This window comes from Schistocerca gregaria, chromosome X (genome assembly GCF_023897955.1).
Source record: "Schistocerca gregaria isolate iqSchGreg1 chromosome X, iqSchGreg1.2, whole genome shotgun sequence".
Taxonomy (NCBI): Eukaryota; Metazoa; Arthropoda; class Insecta; order Orthoptera; family Acrididae; genus Schistocerca; species Schistocerca gregaria.
The window spans coordinates 73,967,672-73,986,392 of NC_064931.1; the positions used below are offsets into that span (position 1 = coordinate 73,967,672).

At 42.6% G+C, this 18,721-nt stretch overlaps 1 protein-coding gene across 3 annotated transcripts in view; it reads right to left on the minus strand.

The window, feature by feature from the left end:
• Window positions 1-18,721, minus strand: part of LOC126298892 (probable medium-chain specific acyl-CoA dehydrogenase, mitochondrial) — a 213,427-nt gene that overhangs the window by 11,174 nt on the left and 183,532 nt on the right. The window contains exon 9 of one of the 3 annotated variants that reach the window (XM_049990429.1): window positions 16,086-16,187. The exons of the other annotated variants lie outside the window; for them this stretch is intronic. Coding sequence (XP_049846386.1) covers window positions 16,086-16,187 — 102 coding nt within the window. The remainder of the gene's footprint in view (window positions 1-16,085; window positions 16,188-18,721) is intronic. 3 annotated transcript variants of the gene reach the window in all.

An 18,721-nucleotide genomic window follows, 5' to 3' on the forward strand; every position in this document is an offset into this window, starting at 1 on the left:
CTGGTTGGACTATGCTTCATTGCATGTCATTCGCCCTGATGCCACCACTGCATCATCTCTGCTGGCCAGTGTGGCCGTGCGGTTCTAGGCACTTCAGTCTCGAACAGTGTGTCCACTACGGTTGCAGGTTCAAATCCTGCCTCAGGCGTGGATGTTTGTGATGTCCTTAGGTTAGTTAGGTTTAAATAGTTCTAAGTTCTAGGGGACTGATGACCTCAGAAGTTAAGTCGCATAGTGCTCAGAGCCATTTCACCACCAGCAAGAGATGATAGAGACTGTTGTGTTTGCACCATTTTCCAAGTGATGACGAGCTCAAGTCAACACACACAAGTATGACGCCAAATCATTCCCCTGTCTAGCCTGACGTTCCTCCCATGGTGTTGCAAAAGATAGCAGCAGACCTTATTTGTCCTGGTAGCTTGTATGTTCAAGAACTGTTGGGGTAATCTTCCCTGTTGCTCCCAAAGTAGGTGGTGCAGAAGCCACACCCTCCCCCCACCAACCATCGGGGATGTCTGTCCCCACTTTTAAGCTGGAGAAGCGCAAGTCGTCTTCGGCTTCTCTCGCTAGGAAGGGGTCCCTTGGATCACTCTTTTCCCAAGTTTTTTCTAGTGGGAAAGACGACACCCGCCAGTGGCTGAAGAGCGTGAAGCCCTATGACCAGCTGCTTTTTGGCTCATCCTCAGTCCCGGAGACTGAGCCAGTGAAGTCCTCTCAGCCAGGGAAACCCAAGGAGCAGCAAGAGAAACCCAAAAAGAATACACCCTAAGACCAAGGAAATTGCGGGGGCTCCCACACCACCACCACCACCACCACCACCACCACCACCACCACCACCACCACCACCACCACCACCACCACCTCATCCTCAGCCGCAGAGCATGTAGGTTAAGATTTGGCGAAATCTACGCCCTCAGTGGGCGCCAAGACTCTCAAACAAAATGGATATAGACCGGTCAGGCAATAAATCCGTGACAGCAGGTGACTCAGAGGCGTAAACTGCCTCATTGAACGTTCCATGCCTTCCCAGTCTCATGTCATAAACTTTACAACGGTTAAGCTGTACAACGGTTAAGCTGTACAACGGTTAAGCTGTACAACGGTTATCTGAATTGCCCTCCAGGAAACCTGGTTCCCAGCAGTGCAGACTGCTGCCCTCCACAGCTATAAGGGGTATTAAAGGAACCGTAGCAACTATAATCGAGTGTCGGTTGGAGTTTGAGTTTATGTCCTAAAGTCTGTAATGAACATGTACCCCTTCAAACCTCTCTTGTAGCTGTGGCTGTCAGTTATATTCTGCTGAGAGAATAAGGACGACACAGAAAATATCTTACATTCAGGGGTACTGCACCATCTGCAGTATTAGCTGTAGTGATTGATCAACTCCCTAAACCTTTCCTACTTCTGGGAGATGTTAATGCCCATAACCCCTTGTGGAGTGGTACCATGCTTACTGGCCGAGGCAGAGATCTTGCGACTTCACTGTCGCAATTCGACCTCTGCCTCTTAAATACTGTGGCCGCCACACATTTCAGTGTGGCCCATGGTAGCTACTCGGCCACTGATTTATCAATTAGCAGCCCAGGACTTATCCCATCTCTCCACTGGAGAGCACACGACGACCTGTGTGGTAGTGACCACTTCCCCATCTTCCTCTCACTGCCCCAGCATAAGGGACGCCTGCCCAGATGGGCTTTGAAAATGTCTAAGGCGGACTGCTGAACTCTCACCTGTGCTGTCACCGCTGAATCTCCCCCACACGGTAACATCTATGTGATGATTCAGCGGGTGACTAGCACAATTGTTTCTGCGGCAGAAAACGCGATCCCCCGCTCTTTAGGGTGCAGGTCGGGCCCTCCGTCTCACCTTCTCTGTATGCAGACGACTTCTGCATTTCGTACTGCGCCTCCAGGGAGCCATCCACAAGGCACAATCAAGGGCTCTAGCCTACGGCTTCCAGTTTTCAGCCGCAAAGTCGTGTGTCACGCACTTCTGTCAGCGTCGTACCACTCATCTGGAACGTGCACTTCACTACAGTGAGTGGATCGTCACTAAGGTGAAGACCCATTAATGTCTAGGACTGGTTTTGCACACTCGCTCAGGCAAGAGAGGGCATTGAGGTGCTGCCAGCACTTCTGCATAAGCTGATGAATGTGAGGGAGCCAAGTCAATCAACACCAATTGGGGTGCAGATCGCTGTAAGCTGCTGCAGCTCTACAGAATCCTTGTCTAATCTCGAATTGACTAAAGGAGTGTGGTTTATGGTTCGGAAGCGCCTTCAGCATTGCGTTTGCTAGACTGTGTACACCACAGTGTGGTTCGATTAGTGACAGGGGCTTTTAGGACGAGTCTGATGATCAGCGTACTGGAGGAGGCTGGTGTCTCTTCACTGTGTTCCGAATTACCATCTTCTTTTCCCACCTGTGGCAGTCCATCTCCTGCATCTGCAGCCCAGATCAGGGATAACAATTGTGGTTCGTGTGCTGTCCCTTCTCTCTGAACTGGAATCCTTCCCTTTACCACCTCTACATTCCAGTCCATTCACGTACACCTCCATGGTGTACGCCTTGGCTTCATCTGGACCTTTTGTATTGCCCTTCTCTGTTAACTCTGTTAACTCTGTTAACTCTGTTAACTCTGTTAACTCTGTTAACTCTGTTAACTCTGTTAACTCTGTTAACTCTGTTAACTCTGTTAACTCTGTTAACTCTGTTAACTCTGTTAACTCTGTTAACTCTGTTAACTCTGTTAACTCTGTTAACTCTGTTAACTCTGTTAACTCTGTTAACTCTGTTAACTCTGTTAACTCTGTTAACTCTGTTAACTCTGTTAACTCTGTTAACTCTGTTAACTCTGTTAACTCTGTTAACTCTGTTAACTCTGTTAACTCTGTTAACTCTGTTAACTCTGTTAACTCTCTGCTGTCACTTCATCTCGATTCTTGACGTGTTCCGGGGCTCTGAAGTGGTTTACACCGATTGCTCAATGGCAGAGAGTCACATAGGCTTTGCATATGTTAATGGAGGACATAGTACACAGGATAAATGACTCACTGCAGAGCTGGTGGCCGTATCTCGTGCTCTTGACTACATCCGCTCATGCCCTATCGAAACACTGCAGCCAACTGGCAAGGAGTACTGCTCAATGACTTACTGAGCAGCCTACAAGCTATCAACCAGTGATACCCTCGCAACCCTCTGATAGCGTCCATTCAGGAGTCCACAGAACAGCAAGACTGTTCCAGGGCATAGACACTGTTGGTGTGGACCCCAGGACACGTTGGAATCCCTGGCAACGCACTTGCCGACAGGCTGTCCAAACAAGTGACATGGAAACCGCTTCTGGAGATACAACGCAGGTCAGATTATCTTACACCGCAGGGTTTTCCAGCGGAAGGGCACAACAGCACGCACAACAAACTGTGTGTCATTAATTAAAATTAATGTGTGGAAGTCTTCCATGCAGGCCTCTCGTGGGGAATTAGTTGTCCTCTGCTGGCTCCGCATTGGACACATGTGGCCAACACATCGTTACATAATCCGTTGTGAGGACCCACCTCAGTGTCACTGTGGCTCCCAAATGATTGTCTCCACAGCTTTAAAGTGGGCAATCCAGCAATAGGTGGACGCCTGAGTGGCTAAGTGTTACAACGCCGAAGGCAGGGTGCTGGGAAAGTCAAAAGTCTGCCGCATTGTTGCCCGTTTCAACCGTAAAAGTATGTTTTATACATCTATGTAGGTTTTAGCGCATGTCCTTTGTCCCTCTCAAACCTCCACCTTAGAAACACTAGGCTGAAGGACACAATGTGTTGCGGAGTAGCTGGCTTTCCCGTTTTATTCTCATGGTTGGCCAGTCACTGCAATCTGCTTTCATGTTTTACTGTCTTCCACTTCTAGCGTCTGTGTTGTTTTCTTGTCCTCTCATTCCTTTCATTCCTTTTAGTGTTTGTTTGCCTTCCCTCCATTCTTGTGGCTTTTCCTTTCTTTCCGCTTTGTGTAACATATTTCGTCCGTTTTATTCTTACACTTGTGCCATTGTTAAGTACAGCATCCTACACTCAAGACGTGCAACCTTATCTTCCTCCTCCATTCTAGGGTCCACTATTTTACACAGCTCAAAGACATCTCATGAAGGGTGTTGCAGAGGACATGTATTAAGCTCTACTCCTGAAGGAGGTTTCGACAGCAGAGTACTTAATAACATGGCGCCAGTATATTAAGACAATGAATCAAAGATTTACACTCAAGAAGTTTTGAACGGCTTTCAAAAGACGTATCGGTGTCTTCAGAAGTGATCTTCGTCAATCAGTTGCTTCCTCCATCACAAATGGAACAAAGTGCCATCTGAACTTCCTCTCTCACCAATACCTCCATTATGACCTCTGGAAGCATCTCGGATTGCATGGCGAACAAAAAAGATATAGAACCCAGTCTCTCGTCCTTCATTTCCCTTTAAACGGTGAGAAAGTCGAGACCCGGGCGGAGTTACGTTCTAAAATACTGCATGAATCTGTTAGTTTCCACTGCGGGCGTCTGGGACATATGGTGCGCTGACGTCTGGAGGGCCCAGGATAACCAGCCAGTATGTCTTCCTTAGTGCCCTATTGTGGAGGAAAGGCGGCGGATATTTGATGGTGTCGGCTAAGATCTGTCTGATGTCTTCTGGTGCGGGCATCAACTCCAGGATGACGAAGATGAAAAAGATGTGGGTGCAGGACGACGTAGGTCACGATCGCCGCAAGCTAGCCGCTGGAGAGGACGCTCGCCAACACGCCGAACAAGGTCTCCATTGCTGTTCAGTTTTCCATGTTGCGGCAGCTAGGTGACTGCCTGGAGCTTCTAAAGAGCGCGACCTTATTTTGGAAGTGAGGCCACTGAAGAGAGAGATATCCTCCACCGTCGATCCCTACAAAAATGATAGGAAACTACGTCCATATCCTCGTGGATTGACAACCAGACCTAGCTCGTGTGGACTATGGAGCATCAAATTCAGTCATTTTGGAGAAGTTTTGTTCTCAACGAATACGGTTTTCTGCAACTGGTGACGGTACATCTCTTCCTGTAGGTTTCACATATTTCCCAATAGCCACCTTCAGCAGATAAGGGCTGTATATGGCCACTTACACCAACATGAAAGACATAATTCATCGTCTTAAGAGTGCAGTCATGACGCCATTCTCGGATGGGACCTTCTGGAGCAATTGGAGATTGCGGTCGCTCGAAGATAATGCTAGACGAGATGAGATACTTCTCTAGTGCTTACCTCAGGAATGATCACTCTGACACGTGACGGATGCGTGATGCGTGTCTTCCTGTCCACAGTAGCCAGAACACACAGTGTCCACACTCTGTTAGATTCCAAAGAAAGATCCATCGGTTGATGCATGGTCTAAGAAGCGTACCACAGGAGAACAACATGGTCAGCGCAGCTTCTGTCGTCTCATTTAAGAACGGATTCGGTGAATTGCGCATAGTTAACTGTCAACAAGAACCGCAGATTAAAGACTCATGTGCGTAGCAAACGCTGAGCCATTAATTGCAAAACATTTGAGCGCCATAGAAACCTCCCACGCCGAGTCTGTGGGCGAAATTAGCGTTACCGCTACGAGACAAAATCTTCTAGCTCGACTATCACCAAATCTCATTAAGGAACAACGGAAGAAGCTACTTGCCATTTTTCAAGAGTTGGCTGGATGCTTCAGCACACAGGTGAAGAGCAAATTACACTAATCGACAGTGAGGCACCGGATTAGCACTGGAAACCATCAACCAATAAGCCAGAGAGCATACCGTGTGTCAGCAGCGGAACATCGAATAATTCGAGACGAGGTAGAGAAAATGATAAAGAATGACTTCATTCAGCCTTCGCAAAGCCCATGGTCGTCACCAGTGGCTCTCGTCAGGAATAAGGATCGCAGTTGGTGCTTAATAAGATTACTAAAAAGAATGTTTACCCTCTTCCACGAATTGACGATACACTAGATTGTCTGAAGGGAGCTAAGTTTTTCTCAACCAGGGACATGTACTGTGGATACTACAAATCGAAGTAGATGAGGCTAATTGTGAGAGAACTGCATGCATCACCCCTGAGGGCCTGTATGAGTTTAATGCACCAGCAACTTTATATAATATCATATAAATAATAAATGGCATTACATTACACAAACCAGACACATATCGTTCACTTTAGGCGACGTAGAAGATTACCCATCATCCATTCAAGTCTTCTCAGAGACATTTGATGGATACACAAAAGACTGAGGGCTCTTCTGAAGTGTGTTCAACAAGGCGGACTGAAACGTAATCGAAGAAAGTGTCTCTTTGGAGCAAAAGAAATCAAAATACTTAGATATCACCTTTTCTAGGTCTGGCCGCACAGCTTCGTTTGACACAAGATGTCCATTTCTAAAAGTATTAGAGATGTGAGAAGCTTCCTCGGATTGCGTTCTTACTGCCGTCGTTTTATCACAGACTTTCGTTGAGCACCACCCCCAGATCAACTCTGTATCAAAGCCAGGCCACTCAAGCTGAAGCTGAGTTGTTAAGATTCTTCCGATGTGCTGCAGAAAGTTCTGAAAACTGACCCTGTACTTAGTCTGTATGATGAGAGAGCACCTAAATAACTACACACAGATGCCAGTGGTTATGGGATCAGTGCTGTTCTGGTGTAAATTTAGGATGGAAAGGAGACGGTTGTAGCCTGTAGCCTTTTAGGACACTTAGAAAAGCCGAGAGAAACTACACAGCAAGTCATTCTCTTTCTGTAGCTGAGACCTGGCCCATACGCAGATTTGATGGTCTGCAACGACTGTTAATGGCCTTCCAAAGAGAGTCATTAAATCTGCAGGTCGACAGGTCTTCAGAAGACGTAGTGCCCACCTGGTGAGTCGTCCTGTTGGCATCTTTATGCTTTCTTCTACTTTTTGTACACTATGGTAAGATCGTACTCAACGATCCAACTGTCTCTCAAGAAACCCTGTGCAAGGTCATCAAGACTTACATGAAGATGGTGACTGTCTCATTGTACTCCAGGATTTCTCTGCTGAGCAGGACGACGACGCCAAGATATCCTCTGACCGATTTAAGGCAAGCATAATTTGAGATGTGAACGGACAATTTAAGGTCTTTAATAGATTCCAAAGGGATCAAGTTTTTCTTGCAAAGCAAAGAGGTGGCTACCAGTGATTCCTGAACACGTGCACTTAGGTGTGTCAGATGTTCTACAGAAATTCTGAGGCCGGACATTTAGGATTTATTAAGACATACGATAAGATCTGCAAGAGATTTTTCTGGTCAGGTTAACCAGAGCTGTGGAAGCTCAACAGTTAGCCTGACTCCGCATGCTGCAGGCTGAAGAAAATGATCGCCGAAGGTATGATGCGAGCCACTGCCCTGTTGGGTACCAGCCTGGTGACCTCGTCTGGATCTTCACTCTTGTTCAGAAGGTTGTTCTCTCTGTGAAGGTCCTCAGACGCTACTTTGGACCTTATAAGGTTGTGAAACAGTTGGCGGGGTCGAAATATTCAACTTCAGACAAGATGACGAAAGATCATTCAAAGGACGTGGACCATATCTTTGAAGCTCTGTAAGTATCCTGCAACCCAGGGTAAATTCGAATCTTCAGCGACAGGCAGAAAGCGGAAAGGTGACAAAGAGCGTAGCGGCAAAAGAAATTCTAGGAAGATCACTGCAAGGCTGAGCATCAGTCATCAGGAGTTGGAGTATGCTGGACCAATGACCCATTCCCAGACTAGGACGACGTAACACCGAGACGCTGTTAACTTCTGAGGTCATCAGAGCCATTTGAACCATTAGCTTCTGATGCGACATTGCTCCCTCCGTAAGTGAAGTTCTAAGTCCCATAGTGCTCAGTCACCTAGAACTTGGACATGGATGTGTGTGATGACCTTAGGCTGGTGAGGTTTAAGTAGTTCTGAGGCAGGATTCGAACCTGCGACTGTAGTGCTCGCGCAGTTCCAGACTGTAGCGCCTAGAACTGCTCAGCCACTCCAGCTGGTCACAAGCTAAGTAGCACCGTGGTGTAGTGCTTATGATACTAAACTGTTGCATGGAGGATTGAGAGTTCAAAACTCACCTGGACTGTGCAATTTTGATTTCCATATTTAGTTCCATTACATTCTAGAAGTATCCACAAATGTCGAGAATCATTGCCTCCTGCCAGAACACATACAGTATAGATACAGCTACACAAAATTCCAGTACAGTTTGCCCCACCATTTTATGGGGAAGTGCTTAATAAACCTTCGTTAAGTGAAATTAGTGTTCGATACTGGTACGTAGGAGGTGTAATAACCTGAAAGACTGTGATTTCATGCAACCTGGAACGACAATGAGGAGTACGCCCTTCCGATCCCAAAACACTGTCACCATAACCTATCCTGCTGATGGCGTTGGTTAAACCAATAATTTCGTCAGTGGTGTCACTCCAGTTCACCGCCTCCAAAAAAGTTCAGTTTCGGGTTTGTTGTAATGAAACATCCACATTATCATCACGGGAGATGTATAGTCCAACTTCTCCTTGTTGCCTCCTCCCTCACATTCTTGAAGAAAGGCATTGCTCCTTGTTGGGTCCCCCTGTTGCTGAATGACTGGTACGAGTACACACAGTGCGATAACCCAGCGTTGCTTTCCATGGCACAACTGAAATAACTTTAACAGCATCAGGAATGTGTTCAACAGTGAGCTGCTCAAAGATCGGAGGGTCACTGTCCGTTAATTTCTTGATCTTCTAGACAATAGCATCGAAAACTGGTGGCTTTCCACTCCGTCCTTCATTGTGAGCTTCTGTGCGACCCTCGGCAAAAGCCCTGCACCATCTGCAGACGTGCTGAAGGGACATTGTCTTAACCATAAACCTCAGTCAGTTGCTGATAAATCTCCATGGGCGATTTCTTCCTTGCGAGGTTTGAACCATACTCTGAAGTATTGATCGCCACTCCTGCCAGTTGCATGAAAAAACCAATCTCTGATGGCTGCCAGGGTAGTGATGGGCAGGCTTGAGAGTGGGAGAACCACTGTACATGGCACTGTTGTCTGATTTAGCCTAGGACCTTCCCTCATGGCTGTAGCTCATTGGGAACCTTATTTTTGGTTCAACCTTCGTAACTTAGTCAATGTGCCTGTATGTTGGGACAGTTATGCTATCACCAACGTGCTAGCCTCCAAAAAGCTAGCTCTAAAGGAGCACCAATCCTTATTGGTCCAGACTAAGTTCATTCCCCAGGCTACATACATCTGCCATTTTCTTAACTGGCCTCACAAAAGGCATTAAATTCATGAGGTCTGCTTTAGGTGCTGAAAGTTTCATTGCCAGTTTACAATGCTTGTGCTGCACTCAGCGTTTTACCTGGCGTAAAGGAAGCCAAATACTAACCCTGACTTTAGATGCAGCACAGTACGGCGTAGGTGTGGTTGTCACATCAGTGATGCTTGGTGCCATCTATCGCATACACACTGTGTTCTGAAGATGTTTTCTACCTGCAGGTAATTACACTGCACTGTGAAAAGCAAGCCACTGGCTATTACTTTTTTCATGAAAAATGTTTTTGTTGGTGATGGGTGAATAAGGAAACCAGGATCTTTTCTTGTGTGGAGTTACTACCCCTCAATCTAAGCTACTGGATCAGACGGTCCATGATTTGCTGAGGTGGGCTTTCCCCCTCAGTAATACTGCTATGAAATTCATTACTATTCACAACCCAGCATACAAATGGAGTTGTGCTTTCGCAGTTCATTGCAGAACCCACTTGGGAGTCCAACCTACAGGGGCTATAACTTCCACATTGGATGATACCTTGTAGCAGATGCTGCTGTATTTTCTTTCAATGGCATGAGAGATCATTGCCTCTGACTGCAGTAAATCATTTCACCAGTCCAGAATGGATCACCCAAGTACTGGTTAGTATGTGCTCACGCCTCGGGTCGCTCATGCCTCGGGTCGCAGCATATGTTTGTGGTGGATGAAATACTCCCATTAGTCGCATCCATGATTTGTTAGATCCTCTGCCTCACCATCTCCAAGCCAGCTGTGTAACATGGTCGTTTGTGGTGCTGTTGCTGTTTGTCAGCAGAGAGTGCATTGGGTGGCAGTAGCAGATGATCACACTGCCTCAAACTTTCGACTGGAGAATAGGGCACTGGCAGGGATAGACCCCTGTCACTATGGACACACAGCCCATGAAAACTGAACTGGTGACGTGTCATCCACTGATGAGTGGGGTAAGGATATTTCTCCTACAGCTGCCAGTGAAGAAACCATTACCCCAGCCCCCACATTCTTTCATCCCTCTGGCAGAGGTATGTTCATTTACCTCATCTCCTTCAGTGGTTGATCTGTTGCTATGTCCTAAAGTGCATTGGAACTGACAGCACAGACTGCTCCAGTTTTGACTCTGAGTTCATATCCACTAGAGCAGATACTATCTCTCTCCCCCTGAAAACAAGATGGGTGCAGTTGAGCTGGCACAGGTATCTCAGCTGATGTTTGCATAGGAGCTGCTGGGCCAGGTGTATTGATGCTGGCAGGTGAACAAAAGGATCAGTGGCTCTGCCCGTGCAATGCCTCGCACATGCCCTCTGTGACAGCACTCTGCACTATTCTGCTATCTTGGACCTGGCCTTTGCTTTGTGCTGTGCTCTGTTTTCTGAGAGCTTTGCTACCCATTTCTAATGTTGGGCATGTTGTGTGTGCTCATGACTTGTCTACATACGGTTCACACTCTCTGCTCCCCCGTAGATAGACTTGAACATGTTCCATGCCCTCCTCCAAGATACAGCTCCATAGACTTGTAGTCGAGCCACTGTCAGCTAATGTAGTAATACTTAGGCTGTAAAGTTACATTGATGGTATTTGTGGCACTGACTGTGCCAACAAAATCACATATACCCAACTTTTTTCATCATCTTTACTTTTTTCCATTTTATCTTTTCGTTCATTATGTTTCATTAATGTCTTTGTTACTATTACTTCCTCCATCTTCCGTCGCCTCTTTCTCTCTTCTTTTTGTTTCTTACCTCCTTTTTTCCTAATTCTTAACTGCACTATTAATTTCTTTCTTTGTGTGTGAGGAATGTTTCCTGAAAGTTTAGCCGTACATTTTTGTAACACCCTGTATAATACGCTGCCCATATTCCTTACACTGCCCATATTCCTTACACTGCCATGGCATTTATTCAGTCTCTCATCATGCAGATGTGAAGTAGTTACAATATTTGATGCACAATATGGCGATGGTATTCTGGTGAGTCACCATAACTGTACCATTGCTCAAATACATATATCATCAGAGACCAAGTAATGGACTCCCTGTATTATTTTGTGTCAATCCACACCAGTCGTCAGTTGCCTAGTCAGCCTGCTGTGTGTCTCTGTCTCGTGCGTAGGTTGGTGTTAACACAACATAAACAGCTGCATTTAGAGGGGTGCCACAACCAGGAAGCATTAACTGCTGGTGAATGGCATCACAATGTGTTCAGCAATGAATTTAAGTTGAGTGTCCTTGGTGAGGATAGTGGGCATGTGGGGAGAGTAGCATCTTTTGGAGAGGTTCAGCAGTGTTACTCTTAGCCTAATGGTGTGGGGAGCCATCAAGTATGGTTTCAGGTCATGGATGGTAGTGCTCAATGAAACTCTTACAGCATGATGGTAAGTCAAGTCCTCCTGCATCCTCATGTGTTATCACAAATGCAACATCATCAGGTGTCATTTTTCAACAGGACAATGCTTGTCCACAGACATCAATACAATGTTGCACCACTTCTTAGATGTGTGCTATGTGGGTTCATACTGCCAGTGGTTTGGTTGGAAAGTGTCAATACCATTGTATCTTCTCCTGAGGTGAGATGGCTTACAAATGTTTTAAATCTTTCTTGATATTCCCGGTACTAGCACTGGGTTCAAGTTGACATATAAATTGTACCCATGCACATTCTGTTAGGGAAAAATCTGGAGATCTAGTTGACCATGAAAGTACCACAACATAATGCACACAGTTCAAACTTGAATATGTGAAATTTCTTTGTAAATCATCTTCTCAAATCATGAAATTTCAGCGACTACAAAATTGAGTCCATCTGATGTTAATTTCATTTCTTCCTCCCATTGTAGATGGTTTTTTCCTCCAAGCAGTGACTCAAATTTTACATAGCTCTAGGTTCTTCCACAATTCAGTTAATGACTTGCTAATGTGCAACCATCTATTCATTCAATTCTCTGTAAAGGCTGTTTACACACTACCCCACAATATTTTTCAAGAGACATCAAAAATACTATAGCAATGTACTGAGAGGCCTATGATGACACCATTAGTTGAAAAATAATGAAGCAGTATCAGAGTAAAATGAATACAGAAACAGTAACATGTGTTTCTCACTTTTGTTATGCTCAGAGGAACATGTACATTTTTATAATTTTGTAGATGGAGAAACCTGTGTAAAATATTAAAATGTCTTTACATAATTCCAAATCATTTATTGATTAAGCAATAATATGTGCAAATAGTTCAATGAATAAAGGAATCAGATATTCAAGCACTATCTAGGGATTACACCTTCATCCCCAAACAATGCGAATTTTGACAAGAAATTAAGCTTTACTGCCGCAGAAGCATCTGTTCAGAATGATATAACAGATGGAAGAGTTCTAACTTGTCAGTGTTATCTGCCTGTGTGTTCACTTGAGACATATTTTCTTCTCCCATGAATAACTAGATTTTTTAGTGTGTCTGTATATTTCATATCCAGGTGTACTGAAAACAAAATGCAAAGTTCTCCTTAAATTCAGGGTCACTTGGTCCCATTAATTGATTGCAATGCTGCAATTAGTTTTACAGGAAGCTCACTTCATTAGAAGTTAAAGGTAACTGAAAATTCTACTACAGTAAGTAATGGACAAACATTTTGAGCTAGTCCATAGAATTCAAGGTATTGTTACCACTCATTTGACAACTGTTATTCCATAATTTTCAATGCCTAAGAGAATATCTAAGTTAATTGGTTTCAGGTAAGTGAAAGTATGCTTGCTCTAACATTACACTGAAAGTTTTGCCCATTTTGCCTTTTGCAAAAAATACATTAATAAGAAAACTGTGCTTGCTATATAGTGAACTCTAATAATGGGTGAAATCTGACAATCAATTATTGGGCCACTGTTAGAAATATAATAATGTCAGCTATCCTAAATTTTAATTATTTGCCGAACTATGAGCATGGCATCTATCTTTATATGGAACCCTCTTCAGATTTCACTTTGGGATTTCCCTATCATCAACACTTTTAAGGGACTATAAAACTTAACTGTTTCCTGATACAAGAAAAGAGTAAAATATTTTCTGGAATCGGCCTAGGTAAAGAATGGTATACAGATATTTGCTATCTCACCTCAAAATTGTCAGAAAGGAATGACTTGAGTCTACTAGAGACATACAAAAGTAACTAAGGATTTTAATTTATTTTTCTTTAATGGAGTAGACAATACATTTAGCAGTTCTTTTGCTCAGCTGAATTTTAGAACTGAGAAGTCTGTTTTTTGGAAAAAAAACTGAAGCATATGCCTACAAAAAGGTGTATGATGGAGGACAGCAACTATGAAACCCATACAGCATTTTCTCTGCAGGAAGGGATTATGTTCAAAGATTCTGAAAAGGCTGTAGAAATGCTTTACCTAAGTGAAAATATTCTCTGTGATAGCTGAACTCCTCATACAGGTCATTTTAGCCAATATGTTAGCAGCAGTGTGAAAAATAAGATAGTGATCATGTTGCAAACTGGCATAAATTTTCTTTACACCTAAGTAAGGTGTATCAACAAGAATCCTACCATTCTCGAAATATTTAAGTATCTCTGGCTCCAATGCCTTTGTAAAGCAAATCATTTCATTTGTGAAGGATAAGAGGTCTAAATCTGTTTCTTGTGTTAATCAAGGCATAACTCCAATATTTCTGAGAAGGGCGCACTTTTATAGTTAGCTGTCAGTCACATACAATTAGAATTTATCATTTTCAAAACCTGATATTCAGCTAACACTTGCAAATTTAAATAATTGTTCAAAAGTGCTGGAGGTTCAGTGAAATACAGATTAATATGTACTTTTGATGATTTTTAAATGTGTACTTCCAAAAACTTATAATATTTATGTGCATTTTAGCTTAAAAAAATTATCACACAAGTAATTAATAAATATATGGAAGGCCTATGTAGAGTGCACAAAATATTGATGACTGATTAAGGCAAAATTTTTGATTTTACAAAATCTGGTAACCTTAGCCCATGCATAGTGTGAAAAATGAGTATCATGGGGACAGTCTATTCCTCTCCAACTACTGTATTGAGATGTGGAGTTGTAAACCTGATGGAAATTATTATTTTTAGTACAAAAATTAACTGAAGCTTAGCATAGATACTTCAATGTTCATTTGCTAGTAGACTAAATTTTTGATGTCATTATATTTGGTTTTTTAAGTGGTTTATAATTTTAGCACACACATGGATCATTATAATTTTTTATAAAAGTTCCTTTAAACTAGATTGTAAGCTGCTCTTAACTGATTTTACACTCACATTGTCCTCTCACCAGTCTCCTCTTCCTCTAACCTATCACCCTCTCAGCCCTCTCCTCCATGTCATTGTGACACACACACAGAGACAATTGGAGGTGAGTGCATTATTCCTGGCCTCAGTCAGGTTGCCTCTGCCCACAGTCTTGAAGGACAGTTTTAAGGACAATTCCCATCCATGTAATACAGAGAAGATGGTCTCTGCATGGGGCAGGGGAGGGAATGGATCTATAAAACTCACAATATTCTTGACTTCACAGGCTGCCTTGCAAGGTGTTTGTGTAGCCTGTTACGTGATTAACCACATTTTTGACCTTTAAGTGGTCAACTCTATAACCACCAATTGTGGCCAAGATCAAACTGACAATGGCCCTTCATTTGAGTGGACAGATAAAGGTTACAGTAGAGTTGTATATGACGTGCCTGCTTTCACAGATGACCATGCCACTGATAGGAAACACCTATATACCCACCCAGTACATCCTATTTCAGTCATAGAACTTATGTTGCACATGGGTCGTCTACAGAGATACAACCATGTGGTAAGAAGTTTTGAGAAGGTATAGGGCATGACCACCCACCAGCTGTCCATCCAGATGATGTGCTCAGTAGATGTTCAGCCACTGGGTGGTCAGTTCTCCTCTTGGTCAAATTTTGGTCGCAGCTCAACATGCTTGACCCGTGCAATCTGGATCCTCCACCTGCCCACCCCCTGCCCTCTCCTGAATGCAAGCTTCTCTGAACTATGTAGATGAGACTTGCCCTGATTACTTATTTGCATTGGCTAAGTAGTGAAATCTTTTAGTATAAAAGAAACAAGTTGGATGAAGATTCTGAACCCACTTCTTATTGTTCGTTCAGTTTCACAACTGTCAACATTAATTATGGTTCTAAGACAGTAATTAAAAGTAATTAAGCATCTATATTTTTTAAAAAAAATTCAAATTATTCTGCATTATACTCCACAGTGATAATTGTGGTTTTTCATGGGCAATGTGTGTCCTACATCTTATATAGTTTTGTGAAATTAGGTTTTGAATGCAGGGTAGATGGGTAGTTTTCCTAACTTCCCTCCAAAAGACTTTCAACTGCATAAAACTGTGGAAGTACTTCTATAGTAACATGACAGGGTTTTCAAATTATGTTATTATATTAGATTTACTGTCTGATCCTTGAGGATGTGGAATACATTAGCATATTTTTGTTTATCTAGTGTTGCTTCCTCAGACTTGATGTAGATGCTTCACTGGAAATGAAAATGAACCTCTGAGTAAAATTAAATACATTTCTTAATGCCTAAGAAATTGAAATACAAAAATTATAATTTTGGAAGCAAAGACCTTATAAAAATTTAAACTTTTTAAAAATTTACTCACCAGAAGTACACTCTAATAATTATTATTTCTAACCAGATGAGACGATGATTCAAGATTGAAACTGCTCATGACACTACTTACTCCTTTTACTTTTGAAGCAAACTGATGAAACTTGCATCTTTGCTGCCTTTACTTACTTGATGATTTGCAATAGTAGTTCCAAATGTCTTCCTCTCGAGAGAGTATTTTGTTGCCTCATCCAATGCTCGTTGTGCTAAGCCCACTGCACCAGCAGCAACCTGAAGAAGAAAGGATAAAAATCATTTCAATGGGTTAGCATCATCATTAACAGTAAGAGTACAGTATATGAACACAGAGAATTTAAATAGGTACTCTTGCATTGTAACATATTTCATTCACTGAAAAAGATAATTTTCTAGATAATTTATAAAGTTTTTCTCACGTCATTCACAGAAGGGGCAGCAGAATAATGATTGAAGAATATTCAATTACACACAAAGGCATTTAAGCAGTTGCATACTGGTTCTGTGGAAACCATGTACATACAAAGGATTGACTCTCCAAAATTCAATTAGTGGATTGTTGCAAGTAATTTTTTATGAGACTAGTTTCTTTCCTTTCAAACCTCTACTAATTAAAAAAAAATTGGCATTTTCGTTGAGCTCTCCTCCAAGGTAGAATAGTTTGACTGTTCATGGTGCTTTTATCTGTGTATGCCTGATGCCTTCTATTAGCTAAATATAATATGGATTACATGCACAGTTAAGCAGTGTTCTAATGTTTTGTAAGCGATCCCTTTCACAGACAAACTGCAATGTCCTATTTTTCCTGTGAATTGAAACCTGCCACTTACACCCACAACTTACTCCGTGAAATTATTCTGCTTCATATCACGTTTTGTTTTTACTTCCAGTTACTTATAAACAGACATGACTGGTTCCAGTTGCCTCTCATTAATTGTCATATAAGCATCTACATTTTCACATTTCATAATGTGCACAGCTTCACATTTCCCTCCATTAAGACCTAGATGCCAATCTTAACTGTAGCTATATGTAGTCTAGTATTGACAAAATATTACCTTCATGCTATTTTGAGAACGCTTTCCCATTTATTACCATGCCATTTATAAATAGCTTGAAATTGTTGTATATATTCATGTATTAATGTTTGTGTGTGTGGACAACATTGAAATTCTCTCTCTCTCTCTCTCTCTCTCTCTCTCTCTCTCTCTCTCTCTCTCTCTCTCTCTCTCTCTCTCTCTCTCTGCAAGCCACCATATGATATAAACAAGGTATTCTCCACCATATATGGTCCTTACATGAAACATATATTGTGGCAGTAGAACTGTCTTGCAGTTAGCCGCAAATGACAGTATTCATTTTGTGGAACACTATTGAGAAAATTTGGAGGACTGTCTTCCTTTCAGGGATTCCCATTTCAGTTTGACCCATGCGGCTCAGCTTCCTTGGAATTCCTGGGGTCCATCTATCGAAACTATTTATCGACTAGTGGTATGGAACCAGCCATTAACAAATGCCTTAGTGTGTTCTAGTTTTGCCAGTGTGAGATCCACATCTTGTAGAAGACAATGCCAGTCTGATGGGATGGAAGGATGCCTGGACCTGTGATGGCAGAGGGATGGCAACTTTGGTCACAAAAACTGACAATGGCTGGGAGAATGAGAATATATTTGGTTGAGAAGTAGTGACACTGCAGATTACTCAACCCTTGTGAGACCAATTGATTTGGTGAGTTCACCCTGCTTGCCAGTAGCACTAAACAGACCCAGATGGTGACCCAGCCATCTAGGTTCCATCCAATATTGTAATGCTGTTAGGAAAGGTACTCACATAAGTTGTCTGCTGTCGTAGCCCATTAACACCAGATTTTGTGCCCTGACCTAGCAAATGCAGCATAAATCAATGTGGGGCATACAATGAGGGTCATTAGTGGAGTTGTCAGTGCTACCAGCCAAGCAACACTGCATGAAATTACAGAGAGCAGAGACGTTTGCATGAAGGCCATTGAACGTAGCGTTGTCCTGGGTGAGAGGTAACACCTATAAATTTTGTATTCTCAACATGCTCTTGAGACTGTGGAGTTCAGAATATTGAATTCTTTAATGATTTCAGAAATGGAATGTTCCATGCGTCTAGCTCCAACAGCCATTCTGCATTTCAACTCTGTCAATTCCCATCATATGGCCATAATAATTTCAGAAACCTTTTCACATGAATCAGCTAAGTACAAATGACAGGGTTTAAAAGGGAAGTACATTGACAGACCTGTGTGTGCAATACTACTACCACCACCTCCATATTTGCATATTGCTATCCCATGGCTTTTGTCACCTCAGTGTCCGCTGGAATCGATACTAAGTGGAATACACTGAGATTGATAACTGTGCCAGCTCATCCTCATCTAAAGAAACATATAAAGATTAAAGATGAGAAGGATAGCTGTTTGTATACTGAATATCTAACCATCCTCTAAGCCAGCCTGATAGCTGGATTCTAATGGCTGGATATTCGACCGAACATTGCCATGGAACATATAATGTGTACCCGACAGATGACATCAAGAATGGTGATGCCTGAAATCAGCAAAATCCTTCCTGAGTGAAGTGAGTGAGTTGTTTTAGTTACTGATACTATGATTGTTTTGTGAATACAGTCAATAAGAACCTCAAATAACAACAAATGAAAGTGACTGACTTGACTAACTTTGGGAATATTTTGATGTAATGTATCTTATAATTAAAAATGATATTTTTCATAAACAGTGATTATTTGTTGTTGCCGAGTTCAAA